Below are 23,915 nucleotides of genomic sequence, written 5' to 3'. Positions count from 1 at the left end.
TATATGAATGTGATGCATGGACGCTATCCAGTGACCCGAGAGGAAGACTGGACGCCATCAGTACTGTGTCTCTTCGGAGTATCCTTGTGCACCACTGGTTTGACTTTGTGTTGCTCATGGAGTCCCGAATGAGGCACATTACCTGCATTGTGAGGGCATGTCAGCTACGGCACTACCGCCATGTGGCCCAATTTCCAGAGGGTGATCCGGCAAACAGGATCCTAATCGTTGAGGAACCGGAATTACTGGATCAGGCCAAAGGGATGCCAACCTGGCTGCGGCAGATAGAGGCTCATTCCGGGAGGGTGGGACTTGACTGCCTGGGGGGTTCCTCAACCAGGATCCCGAGCTGTTTCATCGTGTGGTGGGTGCGGCAACACGCTATTCCAGTGCATGCTCCCCAACCTGACCTGACCGTTTATTTGAATTATAATTGATATCTCCTATACTGTCCACTCTGAAAGGTGCTACATAACATCATTTTTTTGATTGTCATACTGGTCCCTTTCATTTAATAGAAAAACTCTCATGTGCTTCCCTAAAGGCGCTATATCTATAGGATGTCTTGAGTGTTCGGCTCAATCCGTTCATTTTGTAAAAGCTAACACAGCTTGTGCTTCACTAAGATTACTGTGAAAGGATCCATATGTGTTGGCTCTTTCACTGGTTGTTGCTTTGCTTGTTTTCTTTTTTTAATGTGCTTTACTATGACCATTGTAAAAGGTGCTATGTTAATTGGTCGTTGAAATGGCAGCTTGTCTTTTGTAAAACTGCAGGTGTGCTTTACTACGGTCGTCATGAAAGGTGCTTCTAATAGTTGCTTTGTGCTTTACTGTGCCCATCATGAAATGTGCTGTTTTCATCTATAAGTACTTCAGTACACTCATTGTCCAACACAGGTTCACGGGGGTCTGCTGGAGCCAATCCCAGCCAGCATAGGGCACAAGGCAGGAACCAACCCCAGGCAGGGCGCCAGCCCACAAACCCAGCTCACACTAGGGACAATTTAGGATCGCCAATGCACCTAACCTGCTTGTCTTTGGGAGGAAACCATCGCAGACACGGGGAGAACATGCAAACTCCAAGCAGGGAGGACCTGGGAAGTGAACCCAGGTCTCCTTACTGTGAGGCAGCAGTGCTATCACTGCGCCACCGTGCACTCATTGTAAAAGGCGCTATATTTATTGGCTCTTTAAGGGGTCACTGTGCTAACTTTGTTTAATAATTTTGTTTAATAAAAAAAATCCTATGCGCTTCATTGCAGTCACTGGCTGCTCAAGAGATCAGTTCGGTGCTTTTGCTTCCTATGTGCTTCATTACACTCCTCGTGTATTTGTTGGATCTTTGATTGCTTGATGTTGTTGTTTTGCTGCTCTTTTATTTTATCAAAATTCTTATGTGCTCCACTGCAGTCATTTCTGAACGATGCTCTGTTTTATTTCTTGGTTGTTTCACTAAGCTTATTAGGGCGTTGCCCACGATTAAAGGCGCCATTTATATAATCCAAAGGGGCCTCTCCATCTCTCTTTCTATACAGTATATAAATACTTTTTGCGGCAATATAAAGTGTAATAATATACAGACTTCATAAATATTCTTTTGTATAGAAATGAACCCCCGTGCTGCAAGGCGCTCCTCGGGTGGGCAGTCAGTCTGTGACCATGCGGCTGGAAGGCACGGCTGCAACACCTCAGAAGTGAGCAGCATGGTCACTCCGGCCTTTCTCTCTGTGCTTGTATGTAATGAATGAAAAAGAAAAAAGAAAAAAAAAAAAACTGTCCATTTCTTTCTTTGAAAGTAAAGATGGCAGTGAAGGTGAATTCTCTTTCCATTGCAAATGTCTTGTTGTGCTCAAGAGAATAATCAATGTCGGAAAAGACTCGGCTGGAATTTTCATTCAACAGAATTTTCTTTTTTTTTTCCAAAACTGCAAAGATGCAAATAATTTTTTTTTTTCTTTTTTGAAAATATGTGCTATGGTGTAACTGTGCTTCTCAGAAGCTCTCCACGAAGCTGCCTGGGAAGAGGCCAGTCCTCCCGGTACGCTGTAACGTTCCCTTGAACCAGCCGTCCTCTCGCTTCTTATGGACAAACACAATGTCTCCTTCCTTGAGTTCGATCTCTGCCTCACTCTGGGGCGGATATGGGACCACCACTCGGTACCTGCAGAGAGAAGACAACACTGTTAATTCACAAACTGCACTTTTCCTCGCCTGCACCACATTTTTTTTTTCCTAACTATGTTATGGGGTGCAAAATCGATTGTTACCTTTTAAGTATCATTTTGCTTGGATCGATAGTCGTGCAATATTATAAATTTCAACCAAGGAATGTCTTAGTGCACACTTTACAACACTACATGTTCATTTCAAAGTGGTATTTTTAAATGAAAGCAATCTTCGTCCACACCAGTGCTTTCACATCATTTCCGAAAGGGTCTCTGACTCTCACTGGGTACGCGTCCATCCAGGGAAAAATCCTTGAAGGAATGGAACACTGCAGGCCTCCGGATTTATTACAAAGCTGTAGTGAGCGGTGTGATGGATGGCCGGCAGCTCAACCCGGCCGACACATCCAGGACGCTAGATGGCGACTTCCCTGCAGCATAGCGGTGCCCCGGATTCCCGTTGGGCACTATGGGATATGGACTTTGGCTTCACAGCCCTGCTGGATGCCGCCAGGTGATACTGCTGGAAGACACGGGGATTTCTGCTTCCCATATAGCCCGGAAGTACTCCCAAATCGGTGGGATGGAAGGACAGAAGCACTTCCGGGTCAAGGACTGGTGGAGACCCAGCAAGTGAGCCGGAGTTGGGAGGAAGTGTGACAGAGCTTACTGGGAGGAGAGGAGGAGAATTATTGTGTTTTTTCATTGTGTGTTTGGTAGATGTGGTGCTTTGGAGGCACTATAATGAAGAAAAAGATTAAAAATCTTCTTAGTGCTTTTAAACCTGTGTCCGGAGTATCTGTCCGTTGGGTTTCACGGGGCAACAGAGCCCTCAAGTGTCCACACCAGTAAATTATTTTACTTTTCCACATTGATGTAGCATTCAGACTCTACAAAGCACAATTTGGACGCAAACAGCTAAGCAACCCCTCTGTGATCATTATGTTGGAATATGGTATTCCTCCTTGAAAAGTGACCAATCAGGAAATAAGACATCGTAATGAGAAGGATCCAATCCGGGCAAGGTCATGTGATACACAAACCAATCAGAGAGCTAGTTCTATCTAACTATTGTAAGGTTTCTAAACTTGTTTGGGACTCCCCCTGACAGGACGATACCCCGAAGAGCATCCTGTAGTGCGATCGCTGCTTTTGTGGAAGACAGTTTATCAGTTACTGGGGCAACCACTGGCTCACAACCCTGCAGCGGGTCGCAGCTAAAGCAGATCTGAGTCAATCGCGACGTGCTATAAGCACTTGTCGTCAATGGGTGATGCAAGGAACTTTTTAAATGCAGGGAACAGGATTACTTGGCTACTAACCTGGCCACGACCCTACCTGATTGCTGTGTCTGTGTATAGGAGATTGGTAGATCCTGCTACATTAAATAACGGTGCTGCTCCTGTTTCAAGCTGAATAAACTGAGACTCAGCTTTGTGTTTTGGGGTGCAAGACAGGGACTCACATGTCACACTGCTTTCACTCATCCATATGACAACACCAAGTTTTGCACTTTGAGAAAAATACCGTACAGCTCTGATGAGCATTTTCTGATGTCTCCATTTTAAGGGGTAGTGTAGACCAAAGGCAAAAACGGAGACTAATGTCTTCAAAGTAGTGTGGACACAGCCAGACCATTATAGAGCCCACTCATGCACACAACAACACTCACTCTCCCATTGGACTAACTTAGAAATACCAATTAACATAACATGCATGTCTATGGGATGGGGAGAGAAGAAATAGAACCAGAAGGGAAAAAAACACTTCAAGGATGGGAAGACTACAAGGCAAGGATCTGTGAGGCACTGGCACTACCATGTCATCTGTGCACTTTGTAATTTAAAGATTGGAAGTACATAAGAGTCAAATAAATTGGAAAGGTAATGTATAATAGTTGATAAATACATGAATGTGACGGCCCTTACACTAGACCACTAGATATGAAAGGTGTCTCACATAAAAATATCAATTGACAAAGATGGGTTGATATGAAACGGCATTATAAGAGAGATACCATAGATAGATAGATAGATAGATAGATAGATAGATAGATAGATAGATAGATAGATAGGTGAGGCATTAAATAATAGATAGATAGATAGATAGATAGATAGATAGATAGATAGATAGATAGATAGATAGATAGATAGATAGATAGATAGATAGATAGATAGATAGATCTTGAGTCACAGATTTGCACAGAAACAGAGGAGGTTGTAGAGACAGGAACTTTATTCAAACACTGCAAACACACATATGGCAAACAAACATATGTCTCTTTCAAAAGTTTAAACGTGCTCCTTGAAAGGTGAGACAGTTTCGTCTTACAATTAAAAGTATGCAAACATATCTTCCTCTTCAAAGGAGTGCATGTCAGGATGTCGCAGGGAATGTCAGAGAGAGAGACAGAGAGAAGCAAAACAATTCAAAACTGACAGGTGCTGTTCAGGCTTTTAAGTATGAGGAGTACCGCGCGGGAAGCATATCACGTGACAAAGCAACCGCAAGTAAGGGAGCAATGTGAAGGTAGTCTGTCAGCGTTTTTTAGGAGGGGTTTTCCCAGGATCGTCTGTATCCTCTAGGGGTGCGATCAGCCCCCCAGCTCACAATAGATAGATAGATAGATAGATAGATAGATAGATAGATAGATAGATAGATAGATAAGAAAGTCACTATATGATAGATAGATAGATAGATAGATAGATAGATAAGAAAGGCACTATATGATAGATAGATAGATAGATAGATAGATAGATAGATAGATAGATAGATAGATAGATAGAAAGGCACTATATGATAGATAGATAGATAGATAGATAGATAGATAGATAGATAGATAGATAGATAGATAAGAAAGGCACTATATGATAGATAGATAGATAGATAGATAGATAGATAGATAGATAGATAGATAGATAGAAATGAAACAAAAGTCATGGTCCTTGCACATTGCAATGAAAGGTTTCAAAACCTCCATCTGCCTCAGCTATTTTGGTGAAAAGATGACCTCCATGTCTTAGCTCCCCAGTCAAATTAGTCTACTGGGGCTTAGGACGCCTACCAGGAGAGGAGCTATGTGTCTTCTCCTAGATATGGCTCTATGCTGCTAAGGAAAGAAGAGACATGGTTAGTAATAGTGCCCCCTTCTGTCTGGCAGTGGTACTGCTCAGGCTTTCCTGAGCCTTCTGGGAGATTCCAAAACATGTATAGAAATGTATTTGTACAAAGTAGATAGATAGATAGATAGATTCTGTAGCTCAAGTTACTATATCAGCATATTTATTGTATTATTACGTTGTCATCTTCGCCCATCCTAAACTCTCATCTGCTTCAGCCCATCACCTGCTATTTTCACAGACCAGCTCAAGAGAGATCAGTGAGCCAGAGAAAGCGTTTTTTTAATAAGACTTTTTAAAGCAGTCCATTTGTTTCGTTACTTAACTCTTAGTAAATGAAAGCTGCTTACAGTAACTGAAGTGGACTGAAATGATATTCCTACCACCTGGCTTACTCAGCTTGTCGCCATTAATCTTTGTGAGGCCTGGACTAAAAACAACCAATTACTTTTGCACCCAGAGGCTTTAATTCGTCCACTCAGTTTTAAAGCCGCCTTAGTCTTGTGAAGGATAATGTAATACAGTACACATTCAAATGTTTGACAGCTTTATTCAGAGATGGCAGATTGCCCTGAACAACTTTATTCATCACAAACTGGGAGCTTTATCGCAGATGGAGCGCACATTAGACTTGTCTCCTGTCTTATTTATTGGGAGCAGACTTCATAAAAGACTATGTCGAGGACAAAGAAAAGCTATAAAGATGAACGCTCTGCTGGTGTTTGGATTGGGTGACCTGAATGTGAGTCACATCCCCTGTGGATGAGCCCACCTTATTCCAAGGCCTAACTCAATCTCATCCTCCAGTATTACACACTAACTTTGCCCCCTTGCTCCCAAGGCTTCATTCAGTCCTCTTGGCTCTGTATTCCATGTTTAATCAACTTGTTTTTTAAAGGGTTGTAATGGCTGTTTTCTGACCAATGTCTCATTCCTGCTGGTAGCTGAACCACTTTGTTCATTTAACTTTTGAAAGTCCTATTTTTGCTCTTATTTTGTGAATTCAAAATAGAAAGAGTGACACTGACTAAAGCATCACACTGACCTCATTCCTTCTGGCTTGCAGATTACTATGTCTCTCTCACTCTCCTTTCTGTCCTAAACACTTGAACATGCTGTCCCTACCCAAGTCTCTTCTTTGCTTCAACGGAACAGATTGCTTGACGTAATCAGTCAGGCTTCAAAACCAGCCATTCCACTGAGACATCTTCACTGGCTGTTGTCAATGGCTGGCTCGAGCTATCAACGTATCATCTGTCCTCAACCTGCTAGATCTCAAATCTGCCTTTGAAATGGCCAACCATCAGATCCACCTCGCACACCCTCTCTGACCTTGGCATCACTGGGAATGCAATCGGGGGTTGAGTCCTACTTCTTGGGCAGATCCAACTGTATGTTCTGGAGAGGAGAGATGTTAAGGTTGCATCAGGAAAGCACAGGGTTGCCCCAGGATCATTTCTCCCCTCTTTTCTATATAGGTCTCATCATCCAGTCTCATGGAGTCTCCTATCAGTGCTCTGTTGATGATACTCAGCTCTATCTGTCATTAGAGGTCTACACAGAATCTTGGTTTGTCTTGCTGATACCTCAACCTGGATAAAAGGAGCATGTGTGAACACACACCAGAATTACTAAGTTCAAGTCAAGTCAAGTTGAGGAGCATGCACTGGTATAGTGCATTGCCACACCCACCACACGACAAAACAACTCAGTATCCTGGTTGGCAACCCCCCAGGCAGACACGCTGTCCAGTCACACCCTCCGGAAATGACCCTCTATCTGCCACAGCCAGGTGTTACGCGGGTGACCCCTTGGCCTGGTCGAGCCACTCGGGTCCCCAACAATGAGGATCTTATGAGCTGGATCACGCTCGGGGAATCATGCCACGTGGCCGTAATGCTCTAACTGGCGCTTCCTCACAATGCAGGTAATGTGCTACATTTGGGACTCCATGAGCAGCCACTCATTCGACACAGAGTTAAACCAACGGTACCCAAGGATTTTCCAGAGAGACACAGTACCAAAGGAGTCCAGTCTTTGTCTCAGGTCACTGGATAGCGTCCATGTCTCGCAACCATATAGCAAGACAAGAAGCACCAGGACTCTAAAGACTTGGACCTTCATCCTTTTGCATAGATATCAGGAGTGCCACACACCCCTTTCCAGTGACCTCATGACCCCCCATGCCCTTCCAATCTGTCTGCTGACTTCATAGGAAAAGTCAGCAGAAACATGAATGTCACTGCTGAGGTAAGTAAACCTCTCGACGAGGTCGATACTCTCTCCGCAAACAGACACACTGCTGATAGCTGGGTCCAAGAGGTCATTACTAAAAAGAAAGAAAATTAAAACGAAAGAAAGCATCTGACTTTCAGTTCCAATCCCAGTAAGGCCTTATACAGGCGTATTGCTGTTGCTATAAAGGACCCCCTCAGTCGTGTTTCTTCACACACTTCCCCTGAATAATTTGTTGGCTGAAAGTCCACAGTGTTAGTGTACCGGAGGGAGAATGTGCAGCATTGTTCACAATGGCTCTCAATTTTGTTTCAATTGTCCCCTTCACTACGACCTTCTGTGGTAAAGTGAGAGGTCCACAGCTGTTTACCATTTTAAATAAATAATCGCCGCAAGTAGGGGGCATAGTTAGTATGGCCAGAGCTGTTCCCGGGCGAGATTCGGGCATGGGTGTTTCTGCACTGAAGTGCACAGGTGTGTGATCGTCCGTAATTGATGCTGGGAGCTGCTAATTACCACAATTGTGGTGCGGAGGGAGGAAGAAAAGAGAGAAGGATGGAGGTTAAGGGAGAAGAAGGCTGGAGAACTGGAGAGCCGGTGCAGGAGCAAGCGAGTGAGCAAGCGAGAGCAAGCTCGCTGGAGTAATGGGAGGCAGCTGGGAAGAGAGCCCTGGCGGGGTGTTTGGCTGGCACTTGGGGGCAGATGGATTGGGTCACTCCCGCTGAGGTATTCAGAGGAGCAGGAGTGACCAGGATTGAGGAATGGCTCAACATGCAAGGAAGCGGGAGTCGTGGAGGCTTGGGAGGGAGAGTCCCAGCGTGAGCGCCCTCGTCGTTGGGGAACCTGAGTCTCGGTCTGCCGTTATGGCTGTATGTAGCCAGGGGACAGAAGGCTACTGGACCAGTTTATAAGGCAGCTGGACCTGCTGAAAGGGGCGACTCCTTTGCTGCCAGGCCCAAGAGGGATAAGCAGAGGAGCCATCAGATGAAAGGTGAAGGCACTGGGTTTTTAAAAGAGACACCTTCTAGCCTGTTGTTTCTAACCTTGTTTTAAAGGAATTATTTATTCGATTTTTAACCTCCAATTTTATCATCCTGTTTTTATGGATTATATATTTAAGGATAATTTTGAAGCACTACACTTCTGACACTGTTTGCATTTTTTTTTTGTACAAGTAAAAGCCCTTGCACCTTTTGCACCACCCCCTTGCTCAGTTTGATTTGTCCCCATCTGCCAGTTCATCCGGCTACATTACTGACATTGTTGGGTTTGAGAGGCTCCCAAAAGGGCAGAGGGAGCATGGAGCAGGACCCACGTCGTCACACCTACCAGGGTCCAGAGTGTGTCCCATAATTGAGCCTGCCCTTTCAATTAGCTTGTCTATCCGGTGGGCATCTTCTGAAGTGATGTTACCAGCCCAGCACACCACAGCGTAGACAATCGTACTGGCCATCACAGAGGTATAGAAGATATGAAGGATGTCACTTCCCACATTACAGGAACGCCGCTAGGGTATCTGAAGCTGATTTCTCTAATTTGCACATGAACTTGATGTAAGCACATTGTTCAAACTCTAATTAAAACAATACTACACGCTAAAACCAATCCAGACCTGTTGTAACTGGTCTACAGACCTGTTGCGCTCTCCTCCACAAAAATATGTGCGGGATATGATCTCTCACTCTCCTGCTATATCACAATTTTTGACTGCCCCTCATATAGTTCCTCTGTGTTCTGTGACCAGTCCGATCTGTCATTGATGTGGACCCCAAAGTACTTGTAGCAGTGGACCACCTCTACATCCACTTCTTGAATAGTGACTGGATATTCAGGCTCTATGGTGCAGCCTAAGTTAATAACCAGTTGTTAAGTTGCAGAAAATTCTTTTTGCACCAAGAAATAAAGTTCTCCTCCTGACTCGTATCCTCTGTCTCATCTCCCTTATCAATACACTCCATAAGTTCAGAGTCATCTGAGAATTTCTGCTAGTGACATGAGCTGGTGTTATATTTATAGTCGGAGGTGCATGGCCTGATGGGAAAAGGAGACAGGCCTGTTCCTTCTGGTGCTTTAGTGCTGCTCTCATCAAAAACACAGTCCTTGAGTCTCTCTTAATGACAACATTTAAATAGCACAATAACGACAACAAATTACATAGAAAGCAAGGAATAATTCAAAAAACAGCACAAATATCAATTAAGGAAAGAATAAGCCTGAGTCAGGGCAGGCAAATTACAAAAGAGAGCGATGACAAACATAATTACTGTATTTAATGATTACAAATTAAAAAATAGACACAAATACAGTAAACAAATATGTGACTGTTCAAAGTTATAAATAAATGCATTCATAATTTTCCAGAATAAAAATAATTAAATCAAACAACTAATAATTAACTGTAACTGCTAAATAAGTAAAAACTCAGTCCTGTGTCAGAGAATAGCAATCAGACAGTCAAACTGATGGGCTGGTATGGACAGACTGCTAGCACAGGGGCTCACGTAACGGGGTCTCTGTCCCAGATGACTGTGTGCACCTTAACAGTTTATTAACCTGGCTGATCTCCACCGAACCTGTGTGAAAATGGGAGAAACTTCCAGAAGGGCAGTTAACCACTGCAACACTCCACTAATCAGGGGCTTTATGGCAGAGTGGCCAGATGACAAAGCCCTCTTAGAGTTTGCAAAAGGGCAAATTAAGGCCTCTCAGACTAAGAGAAACAAGACTCTCTAGTCTGATGAAACCGAAACTGATCTGTTTGAAAAACAGGGCACACTCATCACCTGTGCAATACCATTCCAATAGTGGGTGAAGCACCATGGTAGTAACATCATGTGGTGGGGTTGTTTTTCAGTGGCAGGGACTGGGAGGGTAGGCAAGACAAAAGGCGCTGACAGAAGGGTGCGAAAGGATTTAAGGTGAGCCAGGATTGTGAGTTTTTTCATAGTCTTTGGTAATTCTAGTGTTAAAATGTGGCTCAGGTACATCCCATGATCATCATTGAGCTGTTTCTATGCCTTGTTTGGAGTCCAACTTGGTCAAGTCAATTGATTGCATTTGATTGGGAAAGGCACACATGTCTATAGAAGTTGGTCAGAAATCAAGCCATGGGGTTGAAAGAATTGCCTGCAGATCTTTGAGCCAGTGAAGCGCTGATTTGTGAAGTTTCCTAAGTGCTCAAAGGTCTCCATAATTCTTAAATGGAGTAAATGTGGAAAAACCATGACTGTTCTTAGAGTTGCCTGCCTGGCCAAACTGAGTAATCAGGGAAGAGGGCACTGATAAGAGAGGTGACCAGTAACCCAGTGGACCCTCAGTCAAGACTGAACTGTTTGGCCTCAGTTCTAGGTATCACATCTGGAGAAAACCAGGCATGCTCATCACCTTTGCAATATAATTCCAACGGTTGGTGAAGCATTATGGTGGTAGCATCATTTTGTGGGGCTGTTTTTCAGTAGCAGGGACAGGGAGGGTAGGCAGGGTTAAGGAAAAACCTACAGAGATATACTTAATGAATACTCACTCCAGATTGTACTAAACCTTAGACTGGGCTGAAGGTTCACTTCCCAACAGGGCAATGACCCTAAGCACAAAGCAAAGACAACACAAACATGGCTTATGGACAACTCTGGGAACATCCTTGAGTTGTCCACCCAGAGCTTTAACTTGAACCCAACTGAACATCTCCGTAGAGACCTAAAAATGGCTGACAAATTGATGGGCTCCATCTGACCTGATAGAGTTTGGGAGGATCTGTGGAGAAGAATGACAGAAAATCCACAGCTCAAATGTATGAAACTTGGTGCATCACACCCAAGGAGACTCCAGGCTGGAGTCATTGTCAACCAAGTACTGGGTTTGCATAATGGGGTTCTCTGTCTCAGATGACTTTGTGCAACTTAACAGTATATTAAGCTGAGGAGTCTGAAACGCTGGATGGTGGGGCCAAACAGTTTGTAGCTGGGGTGTGTGTGGTCTTTGTATCTTTATATCTAATGAAGAAGTGATAAGAAATAAGAAAATATCCATCAATACGACATCTAATGTCTGCACTGCATTGACGTCTGTAAGTCCTCTAAAGAGCAGATTATCAGTCACTGAAGCTTTTATCACACCATTATTCTTCATTAGTTGTACGGATATCATAAGCTCGTTATTTAAAAAGCAGTGCCATTCCCACGAGGGTCAGTGAGGTATCTGAGAAGCGTGATATTGTTATGTAGCCTCACGGGCATTTATCAAGTCACGCTGCCTCAACTTAATCCAGTTTTGAATGGAGTAGGGTCCTGTCGTCAAAGGCATGCGGAAAAACTCCATTGAATAAATGAGCTGTGACAAGACTCAATTAGCAAAGATTACACTCTTAATTCTAAGATCCAAGTAGTAAAATAAAGATCATTTGAAATGTGTGCAAGTTAAATAATTAAATAGACATTGAGCACACATTTTATTTAAGCCCCTTTTCTCCACTACAGCAGTAATCAGCATTTCTTAATTTATGCATTTGGCACAAGTTTTGTCTTATTGCAAAGAATCAATGTTTTTTCATTTCTTTAAAATGGACAAGAGAAAAAGTAAAATGGAAAACTCCACTGCCTTTGGCCATCTCAATCTGTTATTTCATTTAAAGTTAAGTTAAATCTATTTAATGTCCGTGAAGGGCTCATTCGTTGAATTCTCAAAGAGTTTCAGCATGATCCAGGCTGGTGCTTTAACATTTCAGAGAGAACCAACACTATGACTTCTCTCAGTACAAGGCCTTATGGGTAGACAGTGCCTTTAAAATGGATTCTGACCCCCTTCAGTTTTTTCAGACTTTATTATATTGCAGCCTTGCTTTAAAATCATTGAAGTCCATTTTTCCCCATCAAACAACACTCAATACCCCAGAATTACAAAAGTGAAAACAGGATTTTCTTTTTCAAATTTATAAAAATGTATTAAAATAAAAAAAAAAAATGAAATCTCTCATTAACAAAAGTATTCAGTTCCTTTGCTATGGCACGTAAAATGTGGCTCAGGTGCATTCCATAATCATCATTGAGATGTTTCTATGCCTTGTTTGGGGTCCACCTTGGTCAAGTCAATTAATTGCATTTGATTGGGAAAGGCACACATGTCTATAGAAGTTGGTCAGAAATCGAGCCATGGGGTTGAAAGAATTGCCTGCAGATCTTTGAGCCAGTGAAGCACTGATTTGTGAAGTTTCCCAAGTGCTCAGATGTCTCCATAATTTTTAAATGGAGTAAATGTGGAATAGCCATGACTGTTGTTAGAGCTGCCTGCCCGGCCAAACTGAGCAGTAAAAGAAAAGAGCACTGATATGAGAGGTGACCAGAAGCCCAATGGCCCCTCTGGCTGACTTGCAGCGAACCAGTGAGAAAATGGGAGAAACTTCCAAGAGGACAATTAACCACTGCAACACTCCATTAATCGGGGCTTTATGGCAGTGTGGCCAGATGACATATGGAAGCCCACTTGGAGTTTGCAAAAGGGCAAATAGAGGCCTCTCAGTCTAAGAGAAACAAGATTTTATAGTCTGATGAAACTGAGATTGAACTGTTTGGCCTCTGTTCTGTGCATCACATCTGGAAAAAACCAGGCGCACTTATCATCAGTGCAACACCATTCCAACGGTTGGTGATGCGTCACGGTGGTAGCATCATGTTGTGGGGTTGTTTTTCAATGGCATTGACTGGGAGAGTAGGACAGGTCAAGGAAAAACCTACAGACATATCCTTAATTAATACTCGCTCCAGGTCGCTCTAAACCTTAGAATGGGCTGAAGGTTCACTTCCCAACAGCGCAAAGCAAAGACAACACAAACATGGCTTATGGATAGTTCTGGGATTGTCCTTGAGTTGCCCACCCAGAGCCCTAGCTTGAACTCAACTGAGCATCTCTGGAGAGACCTTAAAATGGCTGTCAAATGATGGACTCCATCCAACCTGACAGTTTGAGACGATCTGCAGTAGTATGGTGTTGTTCCATGTTAGCCATTATGGTTGCAATGACAAGTCAAGCAAAATGACCCCTTTTATTGGCTAACTAAAATAGATTACAATCTGCAAGCTTTCAAGGGAACTCAGGCTTCTTACAAACTGCCTGAAGAAGAGGCCTGAGTTGCCTCGAAAGCTTGCAGATTGTAATCTCTTTCAGTTAGCAGATAAAAAGATGATCTGCAGAGAAGAATGCCATAAAATCCAATGCTCAAGGTGCATCACACCCAAGGGGACTCCAGGCTGGAATCGTTGTCAAAGGGGTTCAACTAAATACTGAGCAGAGGGTGTGAATACAAAGGGATATTTCAGTTTTTTTATTTTTAATATACTTGCCAAAATTCCTTGGGTATTGAATTTATATAATTTTAGCACAAGACTAAAACATAACAAAATGTGTAAAAAGTGAAGGGGTCTGAATACTTTCTGAAGGCACTTAGGATTAAGTATAACACCCAAATTTTATATTGTGCCACTTCTTAGCGTGAATTATCCTAAGTTCTATCTGCTGTTGTAAGGTCTATTGTATATACTGTACAATCAGTGGCAAATTCATATGGCCTGCCATCCATCAGCTGGCTGCAACTCAGTCTACACAGCAAGCAGAGATGGGCGATGGGGTTACTGTTATCCTGCTATATATTAGAATGGCCAAGACGTGTAGTCTAGCTACAGTTGGTGGCAGATGTCATAGAAAAGGCTTCCATCCTGATATTTTCATGCCCTTCAGTCTCAAGAGTTAACAGAGAATAGGGCAATAAACCAAGAAGATGGAAAAAGCATTGAAATTCAACACAGGAGTAACACAAGAAACAGAAGAAGTTTGACAAAAATGAGGTGACCATTCAGTCCATGCAGCCCATTTGTTTAGCTAATAACTAAGCTGTCCACGTTACTGCCTAAGGAGATCATTCACATCACCCTGGATGGTGTTTATTAACTCAGCAACAGAAATCATTCACTCCGTTACCAACACTCTTTTGATGAATCTTTCTGTCCCTACAATGCCAGTGACTTAAACCAGGGAAACTGCTGAAGGAGCAAACGTCTATCATCATATTCCACTTGTGGAAACAACAAGCCGGGCCTGCTCTATTCAAATGTCAATGCCTTCACGTGTCAGGTCTGACCATATCTTACTGCCACCTACAAGCCTGTTTAATTAATCTTCTGTAATCTATCTATCTATCTATCTATCTATCTATCTATCTATCTATCTATCTATCTATCTATCTATCTATCTATCTATCTATCTATCTATCTCAGCATTTCTCAACCTTTAAGTATTTGCGACCCGAGTTTTCATAACAGTTTTAATCGCGCCCCCCTAATGTTTTTTTTGAAAGGAGCCCACCAATACCAGTTTGTTCTTTTTTAATTAATGGTATATCATAGATGCTTATTTTATTATATCTACTTAACTTTTATCCACATTTATCTAACTCTATATTTATTTTTCTAGTATCAGAATGTAGTTTAAGTTCATTTGCTTTGGTTTCAATAGATGTTTTTTTCATATATTTGATTCTTGTTTCCTTTTTTCACATCTTTGCGCCCCCCTTTGTTTTACTTCGTGCCCCCCTAGGGGGGCCCGCCCCACAGGTTGAGAACCACTGATCTACAGTATCTATCTATCTATCTATCTATCTATCTATCTATCTATCTATCTATCTATCTATCTATCTATCTATCTATTACATAGTGCCTTATCTATCTATCTATCTATCTATCTATCTATCTATCTATCTATCTGTTATATAGTGCCTTATCTATCTATCTATCTATCTATCTATCTATCTATCTATCTCATAGCAACAGCAGAATGGGTGGCTCTTTCTTTTATTCTATTTAATGCTCTGGATATCCTATATTTATTTGTTTATCATTCTAGGTGGAAAATATTTGTATCTTAAGTATCATGAGTATGAGAAAGGCGCTATATAAATAAATTATTATTATTATTATTATTATTATTATTATTATTATTATTATTATTATTATTATTTTAATTCAGGACTAGGGAGAGCTGGAGCCCACTCTCATGCCCACTTGGTTCAATCCAGCACTGACAATTAACATACTGTAGACGTCTTTGAAGAAGAAAACAACAGGAGAAGCATCACATCACATAATATACTTACAAGGATGAGGGAGTTCATAATTAAAAGTCAATTGCAATAAACCACTAGCTCAGAGAAAATTTGAAACATTTAAAAAAGTAGCCACACTTCTTGTAAAACAGCCTTGCTAGGATTTGAAAAAAGAAAAAAAATCAAATTAAAATGGAAGAAGAGGAACTAGCTGTGGGCAATGTGGAATTAAATGCTGTATTTTCATAATGAAAATGCTTGGCTGTTAACAATGACCTACAGGAGCAGCACGTCTTTAACACTCTCACTTTTTATTTCGTTTTTATTTTTTTTTCTCCCCCATTTCTGTCCACATGAGCCACAGGGAAAACAGTCAATTTAAATGTCTGTCCAATCTGCTCACCGTAATGCAATTTGCAATTTGTCAGCTAAATGAGTTTGGAAGCAACATTTGACACGCTGGAACTCACAAGCCTTGTAATGAATGCCTGTGGTAATGTAAAAAAATGTATTGCAATTAATTATTTAGTGTAGGAAGTTCAGCTAAGGCAGGGAGGAAATATAGAGGGGGTGCATAATAATTTGCTCAATTGAACAGGCAGAATGGAGCAGAAGGTCCTTCCTCACTTTCCTATCATATGATGCCATTAAAAACAATATTGGGGGAAGGCTGCAGGAGATGGGCACATAATTGTAAAACGGACTGCTTTGAACAAGCAGATGTTCAATGCTTAATAAAAAACCAGACCTAATTTATACATCACACTCAGAAAAGCATTTTTGATTTGTATTCAATAATTAATGAATTAGTTCATTAACTTATAAACAAGACAGCATGATCCAGTGCTTTGGGGTTGGCTCTCACACTTGGATGTTGTGGCTGTGCTCCAGTTTTGCTTCCACATCCCCTAAATTACTCAGGCTGAACTTCAGTTGGCCCAGTGTGAGTGTGCAATTGGGCCTTGTGATGGACTTGTGTGCCATCTAGCGCTGCTTCCACTTATCATATTGTGGAACTTGGTTCCCTCAAAGTGGAATGAGGAGTTCTGGGAAATGAACCAAGGCATACAGTGGATTCATAAAGTCTGAAGACCCCATCGCTTTCTTCACACTTTATTGTGTTTTAGATTTAATTTTGCCTGTCAATCTACACTCAATGATCCATAATGACAAACTGAATGCATGCTTTCAGAAAGGTTAGGATATTTATTAATAAATCCGAAACTGAAATCTGTTACTGGGGCTCTCCAGATTGTGGTCAGATGTATTCTGTTTGCTTTAATTCTCCCTGAGAGGTGTCTAGAACTTGATTGAAGTCCGTCTGTGCAAAACTGAACTGACTGAACATTGTTAGAAAGGCATACACCTGTGAATATCAGGTCCCACAATTCACATTGCACGTCAAGATAAAAACCAAGCCATGAAGTCCAAGGACCTCTCTGTAGGCCTCCATGATTAATTTGTGATGAGGCATCAATCAGGGTAAGGGCATAAAACTGTTTGTAAAGGAGCACAGTGACCTCAATAATTATGAAATGGAAGATATTTTGAGCCACCAGAACTCTTCCTAGAATTGGTAGAATTGAATAACCAGGTATAAAAAGGGTCAAGAATCCAATGGTCACTCTGACAGAGTTACAGGGGTCCTTTGCTGAGAAATGAGAACCTCTTTGAAGGACAACCAGATCAGCAGCACTCCATTAGTCAGGTGTTTGTGGTAGAGTGACCCACTCCCACTACTGGAGTTTGCAAACCGGCATATAAAGGACTATAAGAGTGGAAGGAAAAGATTCTCTAGTCTGATGACACTTGGGATAGAACTCCAAGCAACAGGCATTACTCTTCACCTACCTAATACCATCCCTACAGTTAGGCAAGCTGGTGGCAGCTTCATGCTATGGAGATGCTTCTCAGCAGCACTGACAGGCAGACTGGTTTGTATTGAGGGAAGGATGAATGCAGCCAAATCCAGAGTGCACCCAACTACAGATTGGGGTGACAGTTCACCCTTCAGCATGACAATAACCTGAAGCATACCACCAAGATAACACTGGAGTAGCTTTGGGATAAGTCAGGGACAGTGCTTGAGTGGTCCAACCAAACCCCATAGAACATCTGAGAAGACCTGAAGATGTCAGTTTGCAAATGTTTCCCAATTATTATTATTAGGCTATCATTGGCCTAAGCGAGTACATGATACTAGGAAAAGATAAGTTCACTGGGCTAATGAGGGACCATCATGTTAGCAAAGTACTCTATCCAGAAAGAAGACAAGACCATCATAAAGATGTACCTGAAGGAGACCGTTGCTCAAAAGGTCATGAATCAGTTCATGTTCTGAAGAGCAAGCCATTGCATAGACAATTCTTCTGAGGTCTCGATAGACCAGCAGTTGACAAAGAAGCACCCATGGTATGGCTGTGCAGTTCCAGACTATATAGAGAAACTGAAGTGCTACACATGGGTAACAGGAATGTCAATTATACATACAAGACGGGAGACACTGTCCTAAAGGAAGTATCCTCTGAAAAAGACTTGGGGGCTTATGCTGACACAACGTTTTCATTGCTTAAGTAACGTGCAGAAGTAATTTAAAAGGCAAATAACATTTTAGATTGTATCATAAAAACTGTTGAATATAAATCAAGGGACATAATAATTAGACTACATAATGCACGAGTGAGATTGAATCTGGTGTACTGTGTGTTTTTTTGGTCTCCACACTACAAGAAAGACATAGCAGCACTTGAAGCTGTACAGAGGAAAGCAACCAGGGGCACCTCAGGACTTAAGGACATGTCGCATTGTGACAGACTCAGAGAATTAAACCTGTTCCATCTCAAGCAAAGAAGACTGCATGGGGACCTAATCCAGGCCTTCACAATTTTCAAAGGCATCAATCTATATATATAATTCACTAAGGCAAGTCACCCATGGAAAGCACCCCGGAAAGGGCGTAGATTCACTAAGCCGTCGACAAGTAAGACACCTATGGCGCACACAGGAAGGAGCCACGCCCACCAACTCCAAGACCATTCGATACGACGAGAAGTCACAGAGCCACACCCACCAACTCGGACGCGACGACACAGAAAAAACGGTGTCATTTATAATTCATCTGTCGTAGAGGCCACAAGCACCTCCGAGCCACGTTGACTGTTCATAGAGGCATGTTTCTCGCGGAGGTGAATCGCCATATGCAGCATGTAAAACGGTTTGCGAGGGGAATCCCATGGGATCCTTAAAAGAATCCTTTACAACTGAGGTTTAAACACAATGAAGTAAGTAGTCTTTAAAAACCGAGTTTTCGGTTACGACGCACGGCCGCGTGCACCATAGCAAGCTGTTTTACACGCTACATACAGCAATTCGCGCTACTACCGTGGTCGGGTGTCTTGGTGGATTATATATAGAAAAGCAGCCAAAACCGCACAGAGCAATGAAAAGTCTACGTGAGTCACAGGTGACAAAGACGACAACAACTCAAGTGACGAGTTGGAGATGGGCACATGAGCAGGCAGGGCGCGATGGCGGTCCGCCAGTTTTCAGTCACGAACGATTGTGTGTTGGTTTGTTCCGTGCATTGTTACAATGTTGCTTTTCTTGCTGATTTTTTACATTACCGCTTTTTCAAATGTTAATTTTCTCCCTGTGCTTAAAAATCATTAAAAAACCGGCCTGATTATGTGGCGTATGGTACGCCGCGGGTTGGCTAGTAAAGTAGATTCAGAAGAATTCTTTTAGCTTAACAGAGAATCACCTACTTGAGAACAGCAGTGGAAATTAAGAAGAAGTTCATTTAGGACTAAAGCCAGGAAGCACTTCTTTATGCAAAAAGGCTTGGGCATCTGGAGTAAACTACCATGACATGGCATTGAAGAGGAAGTTTAGACAGCCTTTAAGAAGACTGTGAATGAGATCTATTGTCAGGTTAGCAATTAACTAAACAAATGAACCTGATGGACTGAATGGTCTCCACTCATTTGTCAAACTTAAAAATAATAATAATGCATTTTATTTATATAAAGGTGTTATGTTTCTTTGATTTTTTATGTTTATTGCAGCCCAGGACCAGTAGAAGCACCCCCTGAAACAGGGAGTCAACAGCAAGTGCAGGATGTGCAACAAAGCAGGGAGCTCTCATAGTCAAGGAAGAAACCAGCCGTGGAATGGATGCCATTTCACTACAGGACACACTCACTCATATCACAACGCAACAGATCAGTTCAATCCAATTCAGGCCCTGAGCCTGTTATGGCAGGAAACGACAAATGGAGACAGGACCCAGCAGTGGGTGAGGTGCCAGTTAACCAGAAAGCACGGTTACACTCACATATTACAAAGCATAACATTCTGAAACCAGCTTAATCCAGTTCAGGACTGAGGAAGGAATGGTGTAAGTTGACAACGGTGACCACAGGCAAGAATCAGTACTCACACAAAGTCAAACACTGACTCATATTATAACATATGTGACATTCTCAGACTTACTTAAACCTATTTCATGGTTTCTGGTGGCAGGAGCCAATCAAAGCAGCAGTGGGCCTAACATGACAACCAATCCTTGAGAGGCACACAGAAACAATCACTGTTGTGTGGCTAATTTTTAGTTTGCCAGCCAACCTAACATACACTTCTTGTGTGGGAGGAAAAGCAGAAAACTAGGAGCAAAAAACATGCAGGCACGGTAAGAATGTGAAAAATCCACACAGGCAACAACTCGGCAAAGGAATCAAATGTCAAAGAATGAAAATAACAACAAAGGACAGATGAGCAAGGCCTTTAGTGTGACGTGTGACCAATGAAAGGTCTGATGTGCTTTCTTATAGTCTTAAAGCGGTGGCTCGTAAACTTTTCTTTTTTTTCTTACAAACCAATTTTGCCTTATTTGTATCTTTGAGACCCAGAATCTCTGCTGACCGTCATTGTGAATTTCCCCTTGGGATTAATAAAGTATCTATCTATCTATCTATCTATTAGCCCCCTTCGAAATTCGTCACCGACTGATGCAGGTTGTTAAGAAGCAATGCTGTTTGCTTTAACTGCCCACGCAGACCCATTGTAAGACACTCTGCAAACCGCACACGACACTTTCCCATTTCGTACTATCGTGAATCTTGTGTCCATGCAACCCCAATTCAAGCATCATATGACCCTAGGGTCACAACCCATACTTTACAAACTTATGTCTATAGAAAATTGTATTCTAAAAATTTGGTAATCTCTATGCATTAGAAAAGTATTATAAGCACATAAATAAAGTAGACACTATATTTTATTAAGTATTAAGATGTAAGAGTTAGGAGTTAAAAAGCTCATGACTATATATTTTATTACCCTGTATAAGCCACAGACGACCATTACCACTCAAAGTTAAAAGTCTGGACGTGCAGGAGAGTTGAGAAGAGATGGGCGCCTTGATAAGGAGGGGAGTGTAAACTCTTGGGTTGTAAATAATGGGTGAGCGCTGGGAAAGAAGGAAGGTGCAGATAGGGGCTGTCAGACAGATTTGATGGACAGCAGAGAGTTTGACACCCACCCAGCCGAGAGATAATGATAGATTAATTAGGGGCAGGACTAGAGCAAAGGAATGCTAGAAGTCAAATGAGGAAGAATAATGACTCAAATGATAAGAATTGTAATAAAAGAAAAAGTACCTATTTCTGGATGCTCATTGTTCCATCTTAAATGAGTCTGTATGTGTCTAAAGCTGTCAGTTCTGAAGTCTCCAAGTGCCTTCTTGGGGGCTGAGGGCATCCCTGCCATGTCAGGCTGCTTCAACACGTCAAAATTATTTCTTCACAATCAATTTATATATTGTTACACATGTGCGCTTAGGAGTCAGTCAACAAGTCCAGAGGTGAGTGACATAGCATCTGATGGGGGGCTGTATTGTGGTAATAATGCCTCCCTCTCTGATCTTATAGAACCAAAGAAGAAAAATACTCTATCCGCATCAACAAATCCCATCCTGGAAAACAACTCCACAACAGAATCTACTTGCGGTCCATTATTGACGACGCCCCTGAATGATGTCACTTCCGGTCCCACCATGATGACGTCACTTCCTGCCACATCACCTTCAGTGGCCATTTTAGCTATTGTATAAATACCAGCCCTACTGTAACCATATTGTCGAATGTCTGATTTAAATTTGAAGACCTTATTTGAACAACAATTGCATCCCAAGCAATATATGGGGCAATTCCCCAGGTCTTTACATTTCATTTGTGAATTAATTTCATCACAATATTAATTTGCCATACAAAATTGTGTTCTAGATTTTTATACATTTTAAAAATAACTTGTCTTTTCTTGCAGTTTACAATGGGACTTAAGGGTATCAGGGTCCAAAAATGAAAACTTACTATATATGCCCATTTTTCAAGGCAAGATATTAATCTGCATTTTAGGATTGCAGAAATATTGTAGAACAGTGCATCCACATCTGGGTTTGCTTCCCGGGTCCTCCCTGCACGGAGTTTGCATGTTCTCCCCGGGACTGCGTGGGTTTCCTCCCACAGTCCAAAGACATGCAGGTTAGGTGGATTGGCGATTCTAAATTGTCCCTAGTGTGTGCTTGGTGTGTGGGTGTGTGTGTGCCCTGCAGTGGATTGGCGCCCTGCACGGGATTTGTTCCTGCCTTGCACCCTGTGTTGGCTGGGATTGGCTCCAGTAGACCCACGTAACCCTATGTTAGAATATAGTGGGTTGGAAAATGACTGACTGACTGACTGAGTGCATCTACCTCACTTTAGAAAGAAATACAAAAAAAAAACCAAACTATTTGTGAGATTTAAAAAAAAAAATTGTCACTAGTCGTCAACTCATTGATTGTCTCTTTCTCTGTGGCACTGTGTGAAAGGCAAGAAACGGGTGCCACCCCATCATAGAAACAACTGACCCACACAGATAGATCCATGCACAATCTCATTCATACTAACTTGGAACTTCCATTTCAAATGATCTTTATGGCTTTGGACAGGCGTTAGAGAGAACACTCTTGGGTGTCTGGGAGAACACGAGCACTCCATAAGGACACAGACCAGCCACATGATTCAAACCCATGATGCTAGATCCGTAATGTAGACCCAGGAATGACTTTCCCACCTAGCCGTCCTATAGAAGAGCAGTATTCAGTCTGCTCGGAAACAACATTTCCATTGTTACCATTTTACAGTTTTTCATTTCAGGCCACTTCACCTGCAGTTGCAGTGGAAAGGCTCACCTTAAATATGTTTGGAATGGCTGTTGGCTTCAATGATGGACAATCAGGAACACATTTGCTTTTCCACTTTTGCTGTAAGTAGTCATCTATGGAGAAACGAGCATTACAAACTTGCAGGTCTGCTTACAGTAGGTTTTCTATTTGAGTGTTCACATCCATCCTATGCACCACAAGCCATAACTTTAAGGTATCGCGATTACCACAAGGCAGCCGATGAAAACTCTAAACGTTGTTTTTCACGTCTTTGTTTACATCCTGGATATGCACATTTTCAAATCAACTTCTCAAAAAGACAAAATTGCTTTATAAAGAGTTTCAAATGTGTTTGGTTTATTGCTGATTAACTTATTAATTACATGGAAACTCCATTCACGACGGCAGCCATGAGCATACAAGCGAACAGGAAATGTATTCTTACTCCCCACAAACAAACAGTTCCAAAAGTGTGTGATAAAATAAATATTTCTAGCTTCTTTTAATTATCACAAGAATTCCCCATAACCACGAAAGGCATGTTTTCTTAAATCGAAACTTTTTCTACTTCAAAGTGGACATAATTCAGTACTTTTTATGGCTTTTCCATTCTCCAATGAACTCATTTACCCTTAAGCTATATTGTACGCTGCAAAAACACACAAGGTACCTTTAAAATCTATATAAATACAATTCTTTTCGAGTTTGAAATGGAAATTACGTATGACCACGCGAAACGGAAATTACGTATGACTACAGAACATAATATAATACATGAACTAATCACTTCGTTTGTGGACACCATTTTTATGTCATCTTTACGAATTGTTATTTATTTGTGTGAGAGTTATTTTACTGATATTGAAAACAAGTTAACACAAACAAACCAATATATCCCATAGAAGTGCGCCCCATGTTGCCCTCTCCCAGCCCTCCTCTCTGGACTCCAGCGCTCAGCCGTCCTCCGCCAGGCACGTTCTGACAGAGAGGTTTTATTTATTTGTCTGTGTGACTGTCGCAGAAACTGCCACATTATAACTTTTTTTTAATTGGCAGTACTTGATTGTAGAAAAGATGAGGAAAACAGCTTTGCGTCTTTCTACT

General features: G+C 41.9%; 1 protein-coding gene across 2 annotated transcripts in view; it reads right to left on the bottom strand.

Annotated features, from left to right (window-relative positions):
* Window positions 1-1,161: 1,161 nt before the first annotated feature.
* LOC120522845 (E3 ubiquitin-protein ligase SH3RF3-like) overlaps window positions 1,162-23,915 on the bottom strand; it is a 649,404-nt gene continuing 626,650 nt past the window's right edge. For both annotated transcript variants that reach the window (XM_039743546.1, XM_039743547.1), the window contains one exon: window positions 1,162-2,163. In XM_039743546.1, the coding sequence (XP_039599480.1) occupies window positions 1,995-2,163 (169 nt within the window). In that variant the 3' untranslated portion in view covers window positions 1,162-1,994. The remainder of the gene's footprint in view (window positions 2,164-23,915) is intronic.

Source organism: Polypterus senegalus, chromosome 2, assembly GCF_016835505.1.
Source record: "Polypterus senegalus isolate Bchr_013 chromosome 2, ASM1683550v1, whole genome shotgun sequence".
Lineage (NCBI taxonomy): Eukaryota > Metazoa > Chordata > Cladistia > Polypteriformes > Polypteridae > Polypterus > Polypterus senegalus.
Note: the sequence above shows the minus strand (reverse complement) of the source record. Positions and strands in the feature narration are given on the sequence as shown.